Source organism: Elephas maximus, chromosome 22, assembly GCF_024166365.1.
Source record: "Elephas maximus indicus isolate mEleMax1 chromosome 22, mEleMax1 primary haplotype, whole genome shotgun sequence".
Taxonomy (NCBI): domain Eukaryota; kingdom Metazoa; phylum Chordata; class Mammalia; order Proboscidea; family Elephantidae; genus Elephas; species Elephas maximus.
This window is the reverse complement of record NC_064840.1, coordinates 70997643-71017427: the sequence shown is the minus strand read 5'-3', so window position 1 is coordinate 71017427 and position 19785 is coordinate 70997643. Positions and strand designations below refer to the sequence as shown.

At 38.9% G+C, this 19785-nt stretch overlaps 1 protein-coding gene across 2 annotated transcripts in view; it reads left to right on the top strand.

Moving 5' to 3' along the window:
- Window positions 1-1483: 1483 nt before the first annotated feature.
- The window catches only part of TNKS (tankyrase), a 208540-nt gene continuing 190238 nt past the window's right edge, over window positions 1484-19785 (top strand). For both annotated transcript variants that reach the window (XM_049866889.1, XM_049866888.1), the window contains exon 1: window positions 1484-2197. In XM_049866889.1, the coding sequence (XP_049722846.1) occupies window positions 1528-2197 (670 nt within the window). In that variant the 5' untranslated portion in view covers window positions 1484-1527. The remainder of the gene's footprint in view (window positions 2198-19785) is intronic.

Here is a 19785-nt window from a genome sequence, read left to right as displayed (position 1 = left end):
TTGGTTTAAAGTCAGGAAAGGTGCACGTCAGGGTTGTATTCTTTCACCATACCCATTTAATCTGTATGCTGAAGAAATAAAACGAGAAGCTGGACTATATGGAGAAGAATGGGGCATCAGGATTGGAGGAAGACTCATTAACAACTTGCGTTATGCAGATGACACAACCTTGCTTGCTGAAAGTGAAGAGGACTTGAAGCACTTACTAATGAAGATCAAAGACCACAGCCTTCAGTATGGATTACACTTTAACATAAAGAAAACAAAAATCCTCACAACTGGACCAATGAGCAACATCATGATCAACGGAGAAAAGATTGAAGTTGTCAAGGATTTCGTTTTACTTGGATCCACAACCAACAGCCATGGAAGCAGCAGTCAAGAAATAAAAAGACGCATTGTATTGGGCAAATCTGCTGCAAAACACCTCTTCAAAGTGTTGAAGAGCAAAGATGTCATCCTGAAGACTCAGGTGTGCCTGACCCAAGCCATGGTATTTTCAATCGCATCCTATGTATGTGAAAGCTGGACAATGAATAAGGAAGACCGAAGAAGAATTGACGCCTTTGAGTTGTGGTATTGGAGAAGAATATTGAATATACCATGGACTGCCAAAAGAACAAACAAATCTGTCTTGGAAGAAGTGCGGCCAGAATGCTCCTTAGAAGCAAGGATGGCGAGACTGCGTCTTACCTACTTTGGACATGTTGTCAGGAGGGATCAGTCCCTGGAGAAGGACATCATGCTTGGCAGAGTACAGGGTCAGTGGAAAAGAGGAAGACCCTCAAGGAGGTGGATTGACACAGTGGCTGCAACAATGAGCTCGAGCATAACAACGATTGTAGGGATGGCGCAGGACCGGGCAGTGTTTCGTTCTGTTGTGCGTAGGGTCGCTATGAGTCAGAACCGACTTGACGGCTCATAACTACAACAACAATGACATACAGAGATCAAAAGGGAATACTGAGAGAGAAAAGACAGCATTTTTAAAATGACCAATGGGCTAATTATAGTTATGTTTTATTGAGGCCTCTGTGTATGTTAGCTCATTTAATCGTGCTAATAATTCTGTGAGACAAGTATTATTCCATTTTTCCTTTTCCAGACAAAAAGGCTGATAGATGACAAACGACACATTCTCTGTTTGCTTTGAGTGAGTTACACCTTAAGAGCTGGGTCTGTAGCATGAAAAGGAAGACTGAAGGAGACTTGGCAACGTACAGAGCACAGCAAGGCAAACTGAGTGAGAAACGCAGGAAGTTTCCCAGGTAGGAAGTGGCCGGCTCCAACATTCAAATCTCCCCAGCCGGCCCGCCAAGACGTCACAAAGCCCGCCCCTCAGCCACGAGACCACGCCCCCTTCCGTAGCCATTCTCTGAGCTCCCAATACATCCCGCCTTCTCTTCCACCCCGCCTACCCCGCGCGGCATCATTTCCTGTGCGCTGAGTGCTGATTGGTTCAGCGGTCGGAAGTGAGGGCGGGCGGTGAGGCCGTTGCCGCAGTGACAGTGCTGGGGGAGTCCGAAGATGGCGGCGTCGCGTCGCTCTCAGCATCATCACCACCATCATCAACAACAGCTCCAGCCCGCCCCAGGGGCTTCAGCGCCGCCGCCGCCACCTCCCCCCCCACTCAGCCCCGGCCTGGCCCCGGGGGCCACCCCAGCCTCCCCCACGGCCAGCGGCCTGGCCCCCTTCGCCTCCCCGCGGCACGGCCTAGCACTGCCGGAGGGGGATGGCAGTCGGGATCCGCCCGACAGGCCCCGATCTCCGGACCCGGTTGACAGTACTAGCTGTTGCAGTACCACCAGCGCAATCTGTACCGTCGCCGCCGCTCCCGTGGTCCCGGTGGTTTCTGCTTCATCTGCCGTCGGGGTCGCTCCCAACCCATCCGGCGGTGGCGGTAACAACTCACCGTCGTCCTCTTCTTCCCCGACTTCCTCATCATCCTCTCCATCCTCTCCTGGATCGAGCTTGGCGGAGAGCCCCGAGGCTGCCGGCGTTGGCACCACAACGACATTGGGGCCTGGGACGGCGGGACCTGGGCCGGGGGTCGCCGCAGTGAGCGGGGCCCTACGGGAGCTGCTGGAGGCCTGTCGCAATGGGGACGTGTCCAGGGTAAAGAGGCTGGTGGACGCCGCAAACGTGAATGCTAAGGACATGGCCGGGCGGAAGTCTTCTCCCCTGCACTTCGCTGCAGGTCAGAGGTTTTAAATTGTTTATTAAGAGTTTGGGGCTTGGAGGCGGGGGTCTGGGTACGAAAAGAAAACTGATTTAAGTTGATGGGACAAAATGGAGCGTGGTATAGTTCTTCAGCACTTCACCTGAAGACAAGACTCCTTTCTTTAGGTAGTGCCCAGGTGACGGGGGCGTGGTAAGGGGCTGTGTGAATCCATAGTTTAGTGTTTGCACAGTGCTACTTGTACTCATACTCCGTAGTGGTAGTCTCTGGATATAGGTATGCTCGAACTTTTCAGTTCTGAATGTGTAGGAATAAAGTTAGATTTGGGCAACCTTAGAGTAATTTTCTTTTGTTTGCTTGATCATTTCGTTTTTACAACGACGATATGCCCACGAGAGCAGGTCTAGACCAGAAGAAGGTTAATGTGGTTCAACGAGTGTTTAAGCATCAGTTATGGTTTCAGTAAGCCAGTGGAAAACACAAATAAAGTTTGTGAAACTCTTCTTTTTCTCAAGAAGTGTACAGTGTAGTTGGGGAGATCAAAATATTCCTGTATGAAGCAACTGGAGAAGAATATTTGGATGCATTATGTCATGAAAGTAGAAATACATAATAAGTTCTCAAAAAAAAAAAGCTAATTCTTAAGCCCTGGATTCCACGCTTTATTCTTCACCTTTTTTTTTTTAAAGCATACAGCTGAGTATATTCTTTTAAAAACACTTAGTGTCTTAAAAAAATGGAGAAATAAAAAAAGCAAAGGACCATAACCTCACTGTCCCCATACCTACTATTGGTATTTAAAAAAGATAAAAGTAATAATTTTATATGCATGACACACTTTACATTAGAAGTGTATACATTATATATAATACAAAATTTCAAATAGGACAGAAAGATAGGAAGTGAAAAGTTAAAGCACCACACGCCCTCGCATGTCAGACATGCCACACTAAAGCTATCTGTGGTTAAGTTTCTTCCCGGGTTTCTGTTTGTCACTCCTTCCACTTGTTAGTGATAAAATAAGGAACCCTGGCGGTGCAGTGGTCAAAGCAATCAACTACTAACAGAAAGGTTGGCAGTTTGAAACCACCAGCTGCTCTGCAGAAGAAAGATGTGGCAGTCGGCTTCTGTAGAAATTTACCGCCTTGGAAACCCTGTGGGGTCACCATGAGTCGTAATCGACTCGATGACGGGGATTTTGGTAATGAAATGTATGTTAAGAACTTACTATATGTGTTATTTATTTTTACATCCAGTCAGAAAATAACTGTTATCCTCATTTTACAGATGATAAATACGAGGTACTTACTGTTTAAACAAGCCCAGGTTCACACAGTAAATGGTAGAACTGGATTTGAACTCAGGCAGTTTGATTTTAGAGCTTGTGAAATCAAACTTAAACTATCATAACTTAACACCTGGGTTAAGGATACTTTAAAGTTTTGTGAGTCACTGTGGTGCAGAGTTCTGCTTTGGTAACATTTTGGGAGAAGTAGTAATCAGGGGGCATACATTGCAAGAGTAGCTTTAACACTTTTTTACTGTACCCTATACTTAGAAATATATAAAATATAGGGTTGCTATGAGTCGGAAACGACTCGACGGCACTGGGTATACTTAGAAATATATTTTATACTGTGACATATACATACACAACTGAATCAAAAGTTGCAGGAAACAGTACTTTCTCTTACTGTGCGTGGTGTACACTGATATTTCATTTTTCACAGATTCTGTTTGTGACCCACTCATATAGCAGCTTGAGAAACACGTTTACAGAAAATCACTATGACGTTAGTGGATCCATTCTTGACGTATAGACACTACTATTAGGGATGTAGTGAACTGAATCCTAAACAGGCTTCCATCCAACTAGATATTTACTCAAGGATGTTGCTTATTTTACATAAAATACCCGTTGCCATTGAGTCAATTCCGACTGATATCAACCCTATAGGACAGAGTAGAACTGCCCCAGAGGGTTTCTAGGGAGTGGCTGGTGGATTTGAACTGCTGACCTTTTGGTTAGCAGCAGAGCTCTTTAACCACTACGCCACTAGGACTCCTTACATGAAATAGTATTTCTTTTTCTTTAAGTTAAATAAAAGATCTAAGTGTTTTATAACTCAACCTAGGTTGTTTACTTTTGCGTAATTTGTTGTAAATTGCTATTTTAAAACATGTTTTACACATCTTGCAGTTTGTTATCATACCTCTTTTGAAGTAATCACTAACAAATGACAGCTACTTAGAATTATACCCTTTTCTCGCTTATCCACATAGTTAGGTTCCAAAGACCAGGTCGTTATGCAAAAATGATGGATGACCACATCAGATCACAAAAATGGAGGATGACTACATCATCACGTAACTGCCAATTTGCATTATTGCATAACTGCCAAACCACTGAGAATCATGGCCCAGCCAAGTTGACACATAACCTTAACAGTCACGGCCAGTGTTACTTTTGCCTCACATATCAGCATTCGTTACTGCCAGACATGCATCATTAATGTGCAAAATAGTCAGATAGTAGATCTTTTACTATTGTTGTAAATGCAGAATGTCAGATAATGAGATGGTTGATAAGTGAGATGTATTTGTTTAATGGACTTGTTTAGAATTAGTCACACATGAAATAGAGCTTGTCTTCCAAATCAGGCTCTCCTGTTTGCCGCAGTGGTTAACTTTTTATTCTATTTTTGAGGTATATGTGTACCCAGATAATCTACAATACAAACAGTGAAACAGTACTGTTATGCGATTCTAACCTTGAACTGACTAAGAAAAAAAATTTTAGCTCGATTGTGAAAAACAGACAAAACAATAAACTTTTCAGTCTAAAAACATAATACCCTCTAGTGAGTTACCATACTTTCAGGTTTATACGCGTAAAAACCAAAAACCAAACCCATTACCACTGACTCAATTCTGACTCATAGTGACCCTATAGGACAGAGTAGAACTGCTCCATAGTTTCCAAGGAGCGGCTGGTAGATTCGAACTACTGACCTTCTGGTTAGCAGCTGAACTCTTAACCACTATGCCACCAGGACTCTGCATAACATTGAAGCTTTACTAAGTCTAGTCTTCTCCATCATGTATAGACTGAGTTGTTGTGGGTGTCATAAACTCAATTTTGACTCGCAGTGATCCCATGTGACAGAGGAAAACTGCCCTACGGAGTTTTCTTGGCTGTTTGAACCTTTATGGAAGCAGATTTTCAGGTCTTTCTCCCAGGAAACCACTCGTTGTGTTCAAACTACTAACCTTTTGGTTAGCCAAGTGCTTAACTGTTTGTGCTACCAAGGCTCCTACAGAGTGTGTAGTTAAAAGTAATTCTCAGATGAATGTTAGTTGGTTAGTATGCCATTTATTGAATTGCCATGGAATAGCTATTTTAAAGATGGAAAATTGTTACAAGTCTTTAGGTTGAAAAGTCCATTTGTTTCACATCTATTTTATTGCTTGTCATAGGTCAGTGTTAAACACTAGCACAATTTTAGAGTGGCAGATAATTCTTAACATTTGGGGCATTAGCAGTCTAGTGGTGACTAACCACTGAACAACCACTACCCACCACTATTACCTACCAAGTGTGTTGCCCCGAGTGGTAGGAAAAGCATATTGTATTGTCGGAACATGTAACAGGGGCTCTAGTCCTGTTTTTAGAGGGGTGAAGGAAGTCTTTCAGATAACGAACTTGTTAGTAGAAATTTAAAGGATGAGTCCAAGCTAGTGCAGTGAAGAGTGGAAGGAAGAATGTTAGTATCTCTGAGTATTTCCATTTAGAAATGTTTCTTTAAAGATTTCAGTATTATTATGAAAAATCCTTATTATCATCATTATTTTTTGTGTTACCATAAAAATGTAACTGTAATTCTTATTAGCAGTGGAATTAAGAATCTTTTCTATTGTCTTGGACTGTGATAACGGTATTTCTAAAACGTGGCTTAGAGAATACATTAACGATGAAATCACCCTATCCACAACTGGAAACTTGATCTTCAGTCAAAGGGAATGTCTCCATTGTTGATAAAATTTCTCAAAATACTGCATTCATTAACTTCCTATGAAGGCCATATCAAAATGATCGTCTTTTATTGTTGAGTAGAGTTTATTATAAGACTTTATCTTCTACAGATAAAGTCCTTGACCTTGGTTTTCTGTTGTTCAAAGGGTAATAGTCAAAGAACTTCATAAATAGTACCAATTTAGAGTGATATCGTCCCTAGTTCAGTTCCCAGTAGTGTCATGTTTTTGTTAAAGAACCAATATATTCTGATGAGGTCTCTTTTTAAAGAAAAGTAATGACGACATCTTTTTTAAAAAGTCATTGAGTTCTGAGATTTCATAGTATTCAAGTTGGAGGAATTTTGTAATAGTCTTCTTGGTTGTTAATGAATTTATGACTTGGGTTACAATATGTAGCAGGGAGTATTTTAGCATCAAAACCAGCAAAATAAGACAAAATAAGAATGACAGTTTTATGTTTTCTTTTGATTCGATGGTGTCTGCTACAGCACATGCTTAACCATGTGTAGGTTGCCCAGCTCATCTCTTCCTGGGTGTTTTCCTGTCTCCCCTGCCCCATGACCTGTGCTTGCCTTTTTTTCACCTCCTCTCACCATGCTGTGCAAGTGTAGTCCTTAGTCCCGGGGGGATGGGGGGGGTGGGGGGGTGGGGAATAATGAAACACTGTGTCCTCTAAACTGTTCCTGTTGGTGTAACAGTTTAAAAGACACAGTGTTTCCTCTGAAGATGAGTCAGAGGCTTAGTTCTGGACTGGGAATTTTTTTGTACTTTTCATTGTCTGACAGAGCCCTTGATTATACTTTCAAGCTAAAGCTCTGCCTCGTGTCTAATTTGTTAATAGAAGAAAAGGAGCCAGTTTCATAAATATCCTCCCAGACTTAAAATCGTTAATTACAGAGTGGATTGCCTTTTACTTAGTTTCCTTAATACCTTAGAATTTACTTAAGGTGCCCTTAAAAAAAATTCATGTAGAGCTTTTTGCTAGAATAATGTCTTACTTTTAGATAGAAAGTATCTATATCTTTATTTTGCCTTAATGACAGTATTCTTTGGACTATATCTTGAGCAAATGATCTAAAGAACAAATTAGCTATTTGTAACATGGTATGCAAAATTATATCTAATAGTAAAAATTGGTAATAAGGAAATTGTTCAACAATAGAGGAATGCCATTGAAAATTAGAATACAGTACTGGTTCTATTACATATCTACGCATTCCTCTATCTGTCTTTCCCTAGCTTGTCATTGTAAGTTGCAGACATCTGAACAGTTTCCCTTAAATACTTCAATATGCATATCATTATTCAGAGTTTAGTATTTGGTTAAAGATTTATCTTTCAATGTGAAATCTGTAGAAATTTGAAGTGTATATTCTTGGAGTTCTGACACATGCAAACACGTATGTAACTCAAACTTACAGAAAGTCACCAGACCTTTAGAAAGTTTCCTCATGTCCCTTGCTGCAATTCCTGTCCCCACCTCTACCAGAGCAACCATGTTCTGACTTTTTTCTGGTATAGATTAAAAGTTGTCTATTTTTAGAAGTTCAAATAAATGGAATCATACAATATTTACTTTTTTTTTTAAGACTTCTTTTGCTCAGTTGTTTTTGATGTTATAACAAGTATTATTAGTCCTTTTTTTTTAATTGCTGAGTAGTATTTAGTTATGTGAACATGCGGCAGTTTGTTTATCCCTTCTCTTATTGTTGAACCCTTAGGCCATCTCCATTTTTTGCCTATTATGAATAAAGCTGCTATGAACGTTCCTATAAAATTATTTTTATGGACATATGTTTTCTTTCCTCTTGGGTAAGTACCTAGCATTGGAGTTGCTAGGTCATAGGTTAGGTGGTGGTGGTGTTACCATCAAATTTATTCCAACTCATGGTGACCCCATGCGTGCAGAGTAGAACTGCTCCATGTGATTTTCAAAGCTGTGATCTCTAGGAAGCAAAGCACCAGGCATGTCTTCTGAAGTGTTCCAGCCCACCTTTAACTAGTAATTGAGTGCTTAACTGCTTGCAGCACCCAGGGTCTCTGATGTTGTTGTGTGACATTGAGTTGATCCTGACTCATAGCGACCCTGTAGGGCAGAGCAGAACTGCCCCATATGGCTTCCAAGGAGCAGCTGATGGATTCCAACTACTGACCTTTTGGTGAGCTGCTGTAGCTCTTAACCACTGCATCTCCAGGATATGTTCGTTTTTTTAAGAAACTGCCCCAGTTTTTCCCCAAGTAGGTGCACCATTTCACCTTCCCATCAACAGTGTATCAGAGTTTCAGTTCTATTTCCTCTCCAGGTTGGTTCTTCTCAGATGTTTTAATTTTAACCGTCATGATGGGAATGTAGGGGTGTCTCATTGTGGTTTTATTTTTCATTTTCCTGATGACTTATGATATTTGCACCTTTTTCACGTGCTTGTTTGCATTTATATATCTGAAGTTTTGCCCATTTTTTTACTGGGCAAAATTCACTTTTTGGGAGGTTACCTTTTTATTATTGAGTTTTAGGAGTTCTTTATATATTTTGCATATCTTCGTCAGATAATTGCTGTACTAATATTTTCTCTGAGTGTGAATTGCTGATTCATTTTCCTGAGGGGGCCCGTTGAGTAGAAGTTTTTCATTTAGTTAAATAAAATTTAATTATATTTAGTTTATATTTTTCTTATGATTATTGCTTTATTGACTGGAGACATGGGTTAGAACTTTCGCCTATCCCCAAGTCACAAACACACACCTGCTCCTCACTTACTGATCAATCTTGTTATCCAACATTTCGTATTTATGACAATATTAAAAAATCTACTACCCAACTATTTTGCACATTAACGATGTACATCTGGCAGTAATGAACACCTAGGTGTGAGGTGAGGGTTGTGCTGGCTGTGATGGTTAAGGTTATGTGTCACCTTGGCCGGGCCGTGATTCTCAGTGGTTTGGCAGTTAGATAATGATGTATGTAAATTGGCAGTTAGGTAATGATGTAATTTGGCACTTCTGTAACGATATAGTCATCTTCTATTTTGTGATCTGATGTGGTCACCCATTTTTGCATAATGCCAATTTTTGTGAAACAACATAGTCTTTGGAACCTAACCATGTCGATAAGTGAGGGGTGGGTGTATTTCCCTGTTTCCCACTAACCCAAAAACCAGAAAAACAAACCCATTGTCATCTAGTCAGTTTCGATTCATAGCTACCCTATAGGACAGAGTAGACACATCTCATAGGGTTTCCAAGGCTGTAGTCTTTATGGAAGCTGACTACCACATCTTTCTGGTGAGGAGCAGTGGGAGGGTTTGAACCGCTGACCTTTCAGTTAGCAGCAAAATGCTTAACCATTGTACCGCCAGGGCTCCATTCCCTACTAATGGGTTAATGATTTTAGCTTTTATGTTTAGGTCTGTGATCCATCTTGAGTTTATTTTTTTCCATATGTATATCCAGTTATTCCATCATCATTTGTTGAAAAGACCTTTTCCTTTTGGATTGTTTTTTACAATGTCAAAAACACAGATCTGTGTAAGTGGAGGTCTATTTCTGGGCTCCTTTTTCTGTTCCATTAATTTATTTGTTATTATGCTGGTACTACACAGGCCTGATAGCATTTTAGTTAGCCTTGAAGCTGGGTGGTGTACATATTCAACTGGTTGTGCCTTTTTTCAAGATTGCTTTGGATATTCAAGATCTGTTGCGTTTCCATTGAGTTTTAGGATCAGCTTGTCAATTTCTAAAAAAAAAAAAAATGCTGGAATTATGATTGGGATTATGTTGAATCTGTAGATTAATTTGGGGAAGATTTGATATCTTGAGTCTTTCAATCCATCAACATTTGTTTAGGCCTTCTTTATTTTCAGTGTAGGGGTCTTTTGTGACTTTTATAAATTTTATTCCTAAATTAAAAGGATATTGATATTATTGTAAATAGATTAAAAAAATTTTTATATTTTAGTTGTTTGCTGCTGATATATAAATTATAATCAATTTGTATATTAACTGTGTATCTTGTGACCTAGAACTGAATTAAAAAAAAAAAATTTATATTTTGTTGTTGTGAAGAATATACACAGCAAAACATATGCCAATTCAACAGTTTCTACATGTATAATTCAGTGACGTTGATTATATTCTTCGAATTATAGGACCATTCTAACCTTCCTTTTCTGAGTTGTTCCTCCACCACTAACATAAACTCACTGCCCCCTAAGGTTCCTATCTAATCTTTTGAGTTACTGTTGTCAGTTTGATCCCGTATAGATGTTCTTAAAACAGCAAAATGCCCAAGGCAGACGTTTTTTACTAGTTAAACTATTGTTTGGTTTTAAGAAGACCTCAGGGAATATTTTAGGTTTAAGGTTTAAAGATTATCTCAGGGCCATAGTTTAAGGGGTTTATCCAGTCTCCATGTGTCCAGACAGTCTGGATTCCATGAGAATTTGCAGTTCTTTTCTACATTTTCCCCCTTTGGACCAGGATTCTGCTCTAGACGCTTTGATCAAAATGTTTAGTAATGGTAGTCAGACACCGTCCAGGTCTTCTGGTCGCATAGCTAAGGAGGCAGTTGTTCACGGAGGCAGTTAGCCACACATTCCATTTCCTCCTCTTATTCCTGACTCTCCTTCTTTCTCTCCAGGCAAATAGAGAACAATTGTGTCTTGGATGGCCCCATGTAAGCTTTTAAGGCCCCAGGAACTACTCAACTAACTGGGAGGTACAATAAACCAAACCAAATCCAGTGCTGTCGAGTCAATTCCAACTCATAGCGACCCTATAGGACAGAGTAGAACTGCCCCATAGAGTTTCCAAGGAGCGCCTGGCGGATTCGAACTGCCGACCTCTTAGCACGTAACCACTAGGCCACCAGGGTTTCCAGGCGGTACAATAGAAACGTTAAATGCGTTATTAGGCCAGTTAACTGAGATGTTCTATGACACCATGACCCTAAACCGCTAAACCAAAGAACTAAATCCCGTGAAGTGTTTGGTTGTGCATAAGCAGCCTCAGCAGCGACTTTGTTTGTTTGTTACTGGAAGTATATCTAGCATGCAACTTTTGCAGATTCAACTTTTTATAGGTGTACAACTTATTGACAACATTGATAATTATCAACTGTGCAATCCTGCCCTTAATGTGGTTTTTCCATCACCGTAAACCAGAACTCAGTACTCCATAAGCAATAACCTTCCTTTTCTCCTTCCTCCTGCCCTGGTAACCACTAATAAACTTTGGTCTCTATACATTTACCTTTTCTGGTCTTTTTAAAAGTGAGGTCATACAATATTTGTCCTTTTGTGAATGAGTGATTTCACTCAGCATGGTGTCCTCAGACTCCGTCCATATTGTACGTGTATCAAGACTTCATTCCTCCTGCCAGCTGAGCAGTATTCCCTTGTACGTTTGTACCACATTTTGTTTATCCATTCATCTCTTGGTGGGCATTTAGGTTGTTTCCACCTTTTGGCTATTGTGAATAGTGCTGCAGTGAACAGGGGTGTACAAGCCTCTGTTTGAGTCTCTGCTTTCAAGCCTTTTGGGTATATACTAAGAGTGGAATTGTTGGGTCATATGGTAGTTGCATTTACAGCTTTTTGAGGAGCTGTCACATTGTTTTCCACAACGGCTGTACCATTTTGCATTCCCAGCAGCAGTGGATAAGGGTTCCAGTTTCCCCGCATTCTGCCAAGATTTGTTATTTTCTTAGAACTAAATTTTTAATTCTAGTAGCTCTTTTGTAGATATATTCCTTAGGATTTTCATTAAAGAACCATCTGCAAATAGAGACAGTTACGACTTGTAGTTCTTTTTCTTGACAGTGTTGCATAAAAGTGGTGAGATGTATATCTTTGCCTGGTTCCAGCTCTTAGGGAAAATGTATTCAGTATTTTACATTAAATGTGATGTTAGTTTCAAGCTTTTTGTAGCTGCCGTTTATCAGATTCAGGAAGTTTTCATCTATTCCTTGTTCGTTGAGTGTTTTTATTATGAATGGATATTGAATTTTGTCAAATGGTTTTTCCACATCTATTGACATGATCGTATGGGCTTTTTCCTTTTTTTAATATGGTGAATTACATTGATTTTCAAACTGTTAAATCACTCTTACATTCGTGGGATAAGCTCTACTTGGTCTTGATACGTATTATCTTTTTTATATAGTGCTAAATTCAATTTGCTAATATTCTGTTAGAGATTTTTGCATCTAAGTTTATGATATTGGTCTGTATTTTCTTTTTTTTTATGATGTCTTTGTCACGTTTGGCCTTATTGTTTTCCTGACTCCATAAAATGTCTTCGGAATCTTTGTCTCTTTTCTGACTGAGTTTTTGGAGAATTGGGATTATTTCTCATTAAATATTCGATAGACTTCCCCAATGAAATGAACGAGGCCTACAGTAGTTTTTTTGGTGGGAAAATTTTTTATAATGAACTTAATTTCTTTAATAGACATAGGGCTATTCAGATTTTCTCCTTCATCATTGTGAATTTCAGTGAGTTGTGTTTTTTCAGGGAATTTGTTCATTTTATTTGAGTTGTCAGATTTGTTTGCACAAAGTTGTTCATAATATTCTGCTGTTGTCATTCTATTGTCTATAAAAGCTGTTGAGATAAATTCCTCTATCATTGTTCATATTGGTAATTTGTGTTTTTTTCTAATTAATCTAGCTAGGGGTTTATCAATTTCATGGATCTTTTCTAAGAACCAACTTTTGGCTTTGTTAATTTTCTCTGTTTTCCATTTTGTTGATTTCTGGTCTTTATTATTTCATTCCTTCTACCAATTTTGAGTTTGCCGTATCAGTAACTCTTGCTATTTATATAAAAAAAAGGCCACCCTAAAATTTAGCATCTTAAAGTAAGAAACATTTATTATTTCACACTTTCTGTAGTTTAAGATTCCAGGTGTGTGTCAGGAATCTGGGCACTACTTAGCTGTGCCTGTAGCTCAGGGTTTCGTACCGCTGCAGTCAAGATGTGGACTGGGGCTACGGTCTCATCTGAAGGCTTGATTGTGGGAGGATATACTTCTAGACTTGCTCATGTGATTGTTGGCAGGGCTCAGTTCCTCATGGTTGTTGGACTGTGGCCTCCCTTGGTTCCACAGGGCATCTCACAGCATGACAGTTAACTTCTATCAGAGCCAGCAAGTCAGAGAGCAGTTGAGGGTGAGCAAGATGGAAGCCATAGTCTCCTGTTAATGTAACCTCAGAAGTGATATCTCATTACTTTTGCTGTGTTCTGTTATGGTCTTTATGATTTTACTTCTTGTAAATTTATTGAGACCTTGGTTTTATGGCCCAGCATTTGATCTACCTTGATGAATCTACCATGAAAAGTATGTATATTCTACAGTTGTTGGTTGTAGTGTTCTGTACTTATTAACTAAATGAAAGTAGTTGCTAATGTTGTTCAGATCTCTTACATCATTAATGATATTTTGTCCAGTTCTCTCAGTTGCTGAGAGAAAGGGTTTAAACTCTCCAACTGTAATTGTGATGTTGTTCATTTCTCCCTTCAGTTCTGTCCATTTTGCTTCATGTATTTTGAAGCCTTGTTTTTGGACGCAGAAACACTTACGATTATATGCCCTCCTGAAGAACTGATTCTTTTATTTTGACTTATCATGAAATGTTCCCCTTTATCTCTGATAATACTCTTTTTCTTAATTCTTTTTTATCAGATGTTAATATAGCCAGCCTTCTTATGCTTACTGTGTACATGGTATATCTTTTCCATCCATTTACTTTCAACCCATATTAAAGTGTGTCTGTGATAGACATCTTTGTGTTACTTCTTAAATCGTTCTAATCTGTTTGTCTCTTTTAACCTACCCATTAGCTAATATTGATACTTCTAATTCAGATTCAGAACTGCAGGGCTTTTACTTAACCTCTTCTATACTGTATCTGTAAATTCATTTCTTTCATTCTGAGACTTCTGGTCCTCAAGGACGCAGGGGATTTTAGAATTAGAATGTCACGTAACTAATTTGCTTTATCCTATATTGTATACAGATAATCTCAAAATAGTAATACAAACACCAACATGATTATGGAAAACAGTTAATTTTTTTTCTTTTGCATATGCTTTCTTAATTCTTGCTTCATTTTAAGAGGATGTAGCCATTACGTACTTCACCTTATAAACATCATTTAGTTCTGCAAGTATGTATATGGTAGATACTTCTCAAAGATGGCTACCATATATTCCTTTCCCACATGCATGCTGTACCACCCATCAAAAGGTGAAGCCTGTCTCCCGTCATATTGAATTTGAGCTGGCCTTGTGGTTTGCTAGAATTAATGGAATGTGGCGGATGTTATGCCCTGAGCCATCTGAACCCTCAGATATCTGCCGTTTTCACTTACACGCGTTGTGAGGAAGACTGTTTGGAGGAGAAGTAAGACCAGTCAACAGTTCGTAATAAGGCTCGCAGTTGTCAGTTGTACCCCCCGCCCCTTGAGTGAGTGAGCCATCTTGAACATTCCAGTCTCGTTGAGCCTCCAGATGACTGAGCTTAGTTGATCCACAGTATCACAAAAAATTAACGAGTGGTCGTTGTTATTTTAAGCCATTAAATTTTGGGATACTTTGTTTATGGCAATACCTGAAATTATTATTTATATTTACATCTTCATATATACCCCTTTCTCTGCTTTAAGTGCTTATCGTTTGTCCTTATATTGATGTCTCTCTAGTTATTTTGGTGGCTTTTTACTTGTTCTCTAGTGCTCATGCTCAGGAAGGTACCCTGGAAACAGTAATCACTGAAATCTTTTTGTCAGTAACCTCTTTATTCTTGAAAGCCAGTTTGGCTGGGTGTAAAATCTGTGGTTCTCATTTTCTTTCTAGAGTATTGAAAATGTTATTCTATTTTCTCCTGGTAAAAACTGTTGCTACTGAAGATATGATGACAATCTGATTTTCTTTCCCTTGGTCTTTTTATCCTTGATATCCAAAGGACATTTTCCTTCTTTCTTTATAGTTCAGTTATTTTGCTAGTATATGTCTTAGTCCCTCTAAGTTGATTTTTCTCAGGTACATGATATGCATTTTCATTACGTAGTTTTCAATTTTATTTCAGAAAAATTTTGTTGAATTATAGTTTTAGTATATTTTTCCCCCCTTCTTTTGTATGTATTGGAACTTTGCCTTCTAAATTTATCATGTACTCTCATATCATTTTTTAAAAATCTATTTCCTCATTTCTTTTTGTTTTTTAAAAAAAATTCCTTCTTTTTACCTTCCATTTTTCGTAAGGCAGAAGTTGAGAAACTTTCTGTAAAGGGCCAGAGGGTAAATGTTTTAGGCTTTGTGGGTCATAACATTTCTGTCACAACTACTCAGCTCCCATTTTGTACCATGAAAGCATTTGTCTTAGTTTTCTGGTGTCAAAACAAAAATTATATTAAGCCAGTTATAGAACTTGATTGAAGTTCATTTAATATATGATTTGCAAATCAGGGTACGTTTCTACTAGGGAGTCAAAAATGTTCCAAAGATGAAAGAACTTCAAAAAAAATTCTTATACCCCATCCTGTTGACATTGCCATGGAAAAGGGCTGGAGCAGTGTTTATATGATAACAGTTTACCCTAAAACACAGCTTCTGGTCTGATCTTCGGTTTCTGTTCCTTGAAACTGAGGACACATAGATAATTCTTCAAAAAAACCCACTGCCTATGACAAAATGATCTTACTAGGCTACTTACTAAGCTATTGTTTGATTAAAGGTGACTTTAGGAAACAAGTTTTGTCAAAGCTCAAGGTTCAAAATGATATCTCAGGGCAGTGGCCTGGGTGGGTCACCCCAACTCCACAGACCCCAGAAATTCTGATTCCAGGAGAATTAAAACTTCTCACTAGTGCTGCTGTACAGACATACCACAGTGGGGGATTTAAAGAAAGGAATTTTATTTTCTCAGAGTTCAGGAGGCTAGAAGTCAGAAATTCAGGGTGTTGGCTCTAGGGGAAGATCTTTGCCTCTTTCAGTTTCTGTATCCCTCAGCCTTCCTAGGTCCCTGGGTGATCTTCACCACGTGACATTTGTCCACTCCCACCTCCCTGTTTGTGTTTCCTTCTGTGTCTGGTGTGCTTTTTTTTTTTTTTACATCTCAGAAGTGATTAGGTTTAGGACACACCCTGCAGTGATCTGACCTCATTAACATGACAAAGAAAACAATTGCCAAACAAGATTACATCCAGAGGTATAGGGATTAGGATTCCAACTCATATTTTAGGGGGACACAATTCAACCCATAACAGTATCCATAGTCAACTTGCAAATAAATGGGTGTGACTGTGTTCCAATAAAGTTTTATTTACAAAAACAAATTTGGCTCATGGGTTGTAGTTTACCAGTCATATGACAGTATCTGTTATATTTTTTCACTTTTGTATTCTTGTTTAGTCTTCACTTCTGAAATAAGGTTTTCTTTTATATAGAATTATTTTCTGAGTTCTGTCATCTTATTTTTAATTCAGATATGTGCTGTTCTTTAATGTCTTGCATCATTTTCCTATTGTCTTGAAATAGTAGATTTGAAATAGCATTGAAAGCAGATCGTAGTTTGTTGGTTTTGGAAGCATCGTCTGTTTTGCATTTATTGTTTGCAGAGGTGTTATTCTCAAATTCTTGTTATAAGAACTTTGTGTAGAATTTGACCTCAAAGTTTTTTCACTGCTCATATTTACAGAAATTAATTACTAAATAATTACGAGGATAAACATAGCGGCTTGATATGTTGATGGGGCAGCTCCCTTTGTCCTTTCTTCCCTTGTTGGACATGCAGCTTGGGCTTTGAATAGGCGAAGTCTCTCAGAAAGCTGTGCAGGATCAGCTCTCACACTGGTAGCATTTAAAGTAGGATACACCTTTTCCATTTTATTCTTCAGTTTATATAACTTATGTGGCATTTTCTAGGGATCCTTACCCCGGGGCACTCTGCTAAAGGTACTTTATAGGTAAGATCTCTTCTTCATAACATATTTATGGAAAGGCCTATTTGACAAGAAGTTAGACCAGTTGCCTGCCTTCTTTTCACTGTCCTGGAACAACCCCTTCTCCCCCTAGGGACTGAATAGGTCAAAAGCCAGGAATTCCTTCCTTCCAGACCTAAAGCAATTTTTCAGCAGTGAGAAGCCAAAGAAATAAGTCTGAGGAATAAAAGGCATGTATACTATCAAGGGCCAAGTTGTGAGCATAACTGTGTGCTAAAAGCGGAGATCTTAAGATCCCAGAGCCCAGAAGAGGAAGAGTAATCAAGGAATGTAAATGATGTCAAGAAAATATGAATCTCCTTTTGCTTCATTAAAAAATACCTCTTTTGAGCAGTTAATTATAGAACATACAGTAGATACAATGAAGAGACCGGTTCTTCCCAAGTTCTTATATTTTCCCTGTGTCGAGGTCCTTGGAATTACCCCTGGTTTTTATATTATTCTTGGATAACCCAATACCGTGTATCCTTAATGTTGGATTCATAGTAAGAATTGAGTAGGGTAGGTTGTTTTTTGTTTGTGAAGGGATTTCTGCTCTAGCCTAGGTGCTCAGGGTCACTTCGAGGATTATTTTCTAAAAATCATTTTGATTTTGAGTAATTGAGGATACTTATGAGTATATCGTTTTTGTGTGTCCACTGCTTTTTCCTGTAAAAGTCTTATCAGATGGCCAAGATTGCTTTTCCCCACAGTGAGTGACTGGGTTCTATAAAGTGGAAACTTGTTTTGCCTGTTAGTTCAGGTATCTGTTTATAGAATTAAAGCCATGAGCTGGGGCCTTTTTTTTCCTTTTGAAACAGCTTATCAGTGTGTCAGCTCCCTATTCAATTTAGAAAAGTGAATTTTTATTTTTATTTTTTTATTATAGAAGAGAGGGAAATAAAGTAAGTGATGTCAAATTTCCTCTCTTGCCTTTTCAGACTAAACTCATGGTTGAAGGCAGCTGTTTTTGTTTGTTTTAAGATAAAAGGCTTGGAACCATTTTCTTCTGTGGTAGATTTAAAAAAAAAAAAGTGAAAAAGCTTTTGGTAGTTAGTAGATGACTTCTGTGAACTGTAAGTCCAAACTGAAAAATTAATTGTTTTGAATTTACCTATTGACCAAAAAAACAAAAACTTGAAGTCATAGTCCCCATATCATCACTTATAGTTTAAAAATAAATTAAACCTCCCATTGCCCAGCTAATTATAATACTTTTAAAAAACTAGGTTACGTATATATGTACCTAGACACTGAAGCATTCATTCTGATGCGTTCACCTACCATGGAAACCACTTTGACGTTCTCATCCATCTTGTTAAAAAAATGTGCACTTCTCCATTTCCAAAAGCTTAAACTGTGCTCATGTTGACTACAGAAATTGAGTTTTTTAGAAGGAAATAACATGGGAGTATAGTTAATACATTTTAGCCGTTTTTTTCGTAATGTCTTGAAAAGAGATGCTTAGTTATGCTTGTCTTCTTTGCTAGAAAAGGTTCTCATTTGGAAAAAAAACTTCTTAGGCTAATTTAAAAACGAAGAGTAAGCTATCAAAAACTTAGTTGCTCCTCCCCCAAAAAGTGCCCACAAACATTTAACAGCCACAAATGGTAAGTGCTACCCTGTTTGAATGTTATAAAAGCAAACCAATTTGGGGTATGTGATAAGAAAAGTTCAGTATTTAATTCATTGAATTGCTTACAGGTGCTCTGTAAATATTGGAGCAAATGAACTCTGGAAATTAACACTTCTGATTTCTTATCTTCTGACTTATAAATGTATAATAATAACCCTTATACGTTAGTACAGTCCTTTGTCATCAAAGTACTTTCATTGCTCTGTTAACATAGATAGATAGATAGATAATTGTTATTGTGTGCCATCAAGTCAATTCTGACTTATAGGGCCCCTATAGGACAGAGTACAACTGTCCCATTGGGTTTCTTAGGCTGTACTCTCTATGAGAGCAAATCAACGGGTCTTTTTTACCATAGAGTGACAGGTGGGTTTGAATGGTCGACCCTTTTGTTTGTAGCAGACGTCTTAACCATTATTCCACCAGGGCTCTCTTGCTCTCTGTGTATAAAATGAACTAGTGGCTTAGTGGTAGCATTCTTGCCTCCCGTGCTGGAGACCTGATTAGGCTTAGTGGTAGCATTCTTGCCTCCCATGTTGGAGACCTGATTAGGCTTAGTGGTAGCATTCTCGCCTCCCGTGCTGGAGACCTGATTAGGCTTAGTGGTAGCATTCTCGCCTCCCGTGCTGGAGACCCGATTAGGCTTAGTGGTAGCATTCTCGCCTCCCATGTTGGAGACCTGATTAGGCTTAGTGGTAGCATTCTCACCTCCCGTGCTGGAGACCTGATTAGGCTTAGTGGTAGCATTCTCGCCTCCCATGCTGGAGACCCGATTAGGCTTAGTGGTAGCATTCTCACCTTCCGTGTTGGGAGACCTTATTAGGCTTAGTGGTAGCATTCTCGCCTCCCATGCTGGAGACCTGATTAGGCTTAGTGGTAGCATTCTCGCCTCCCATGTTGGAGACCTGATTAGCTTAGTGGTAGAGTCTCACCTCCCGTGCTGGAGACCTGAT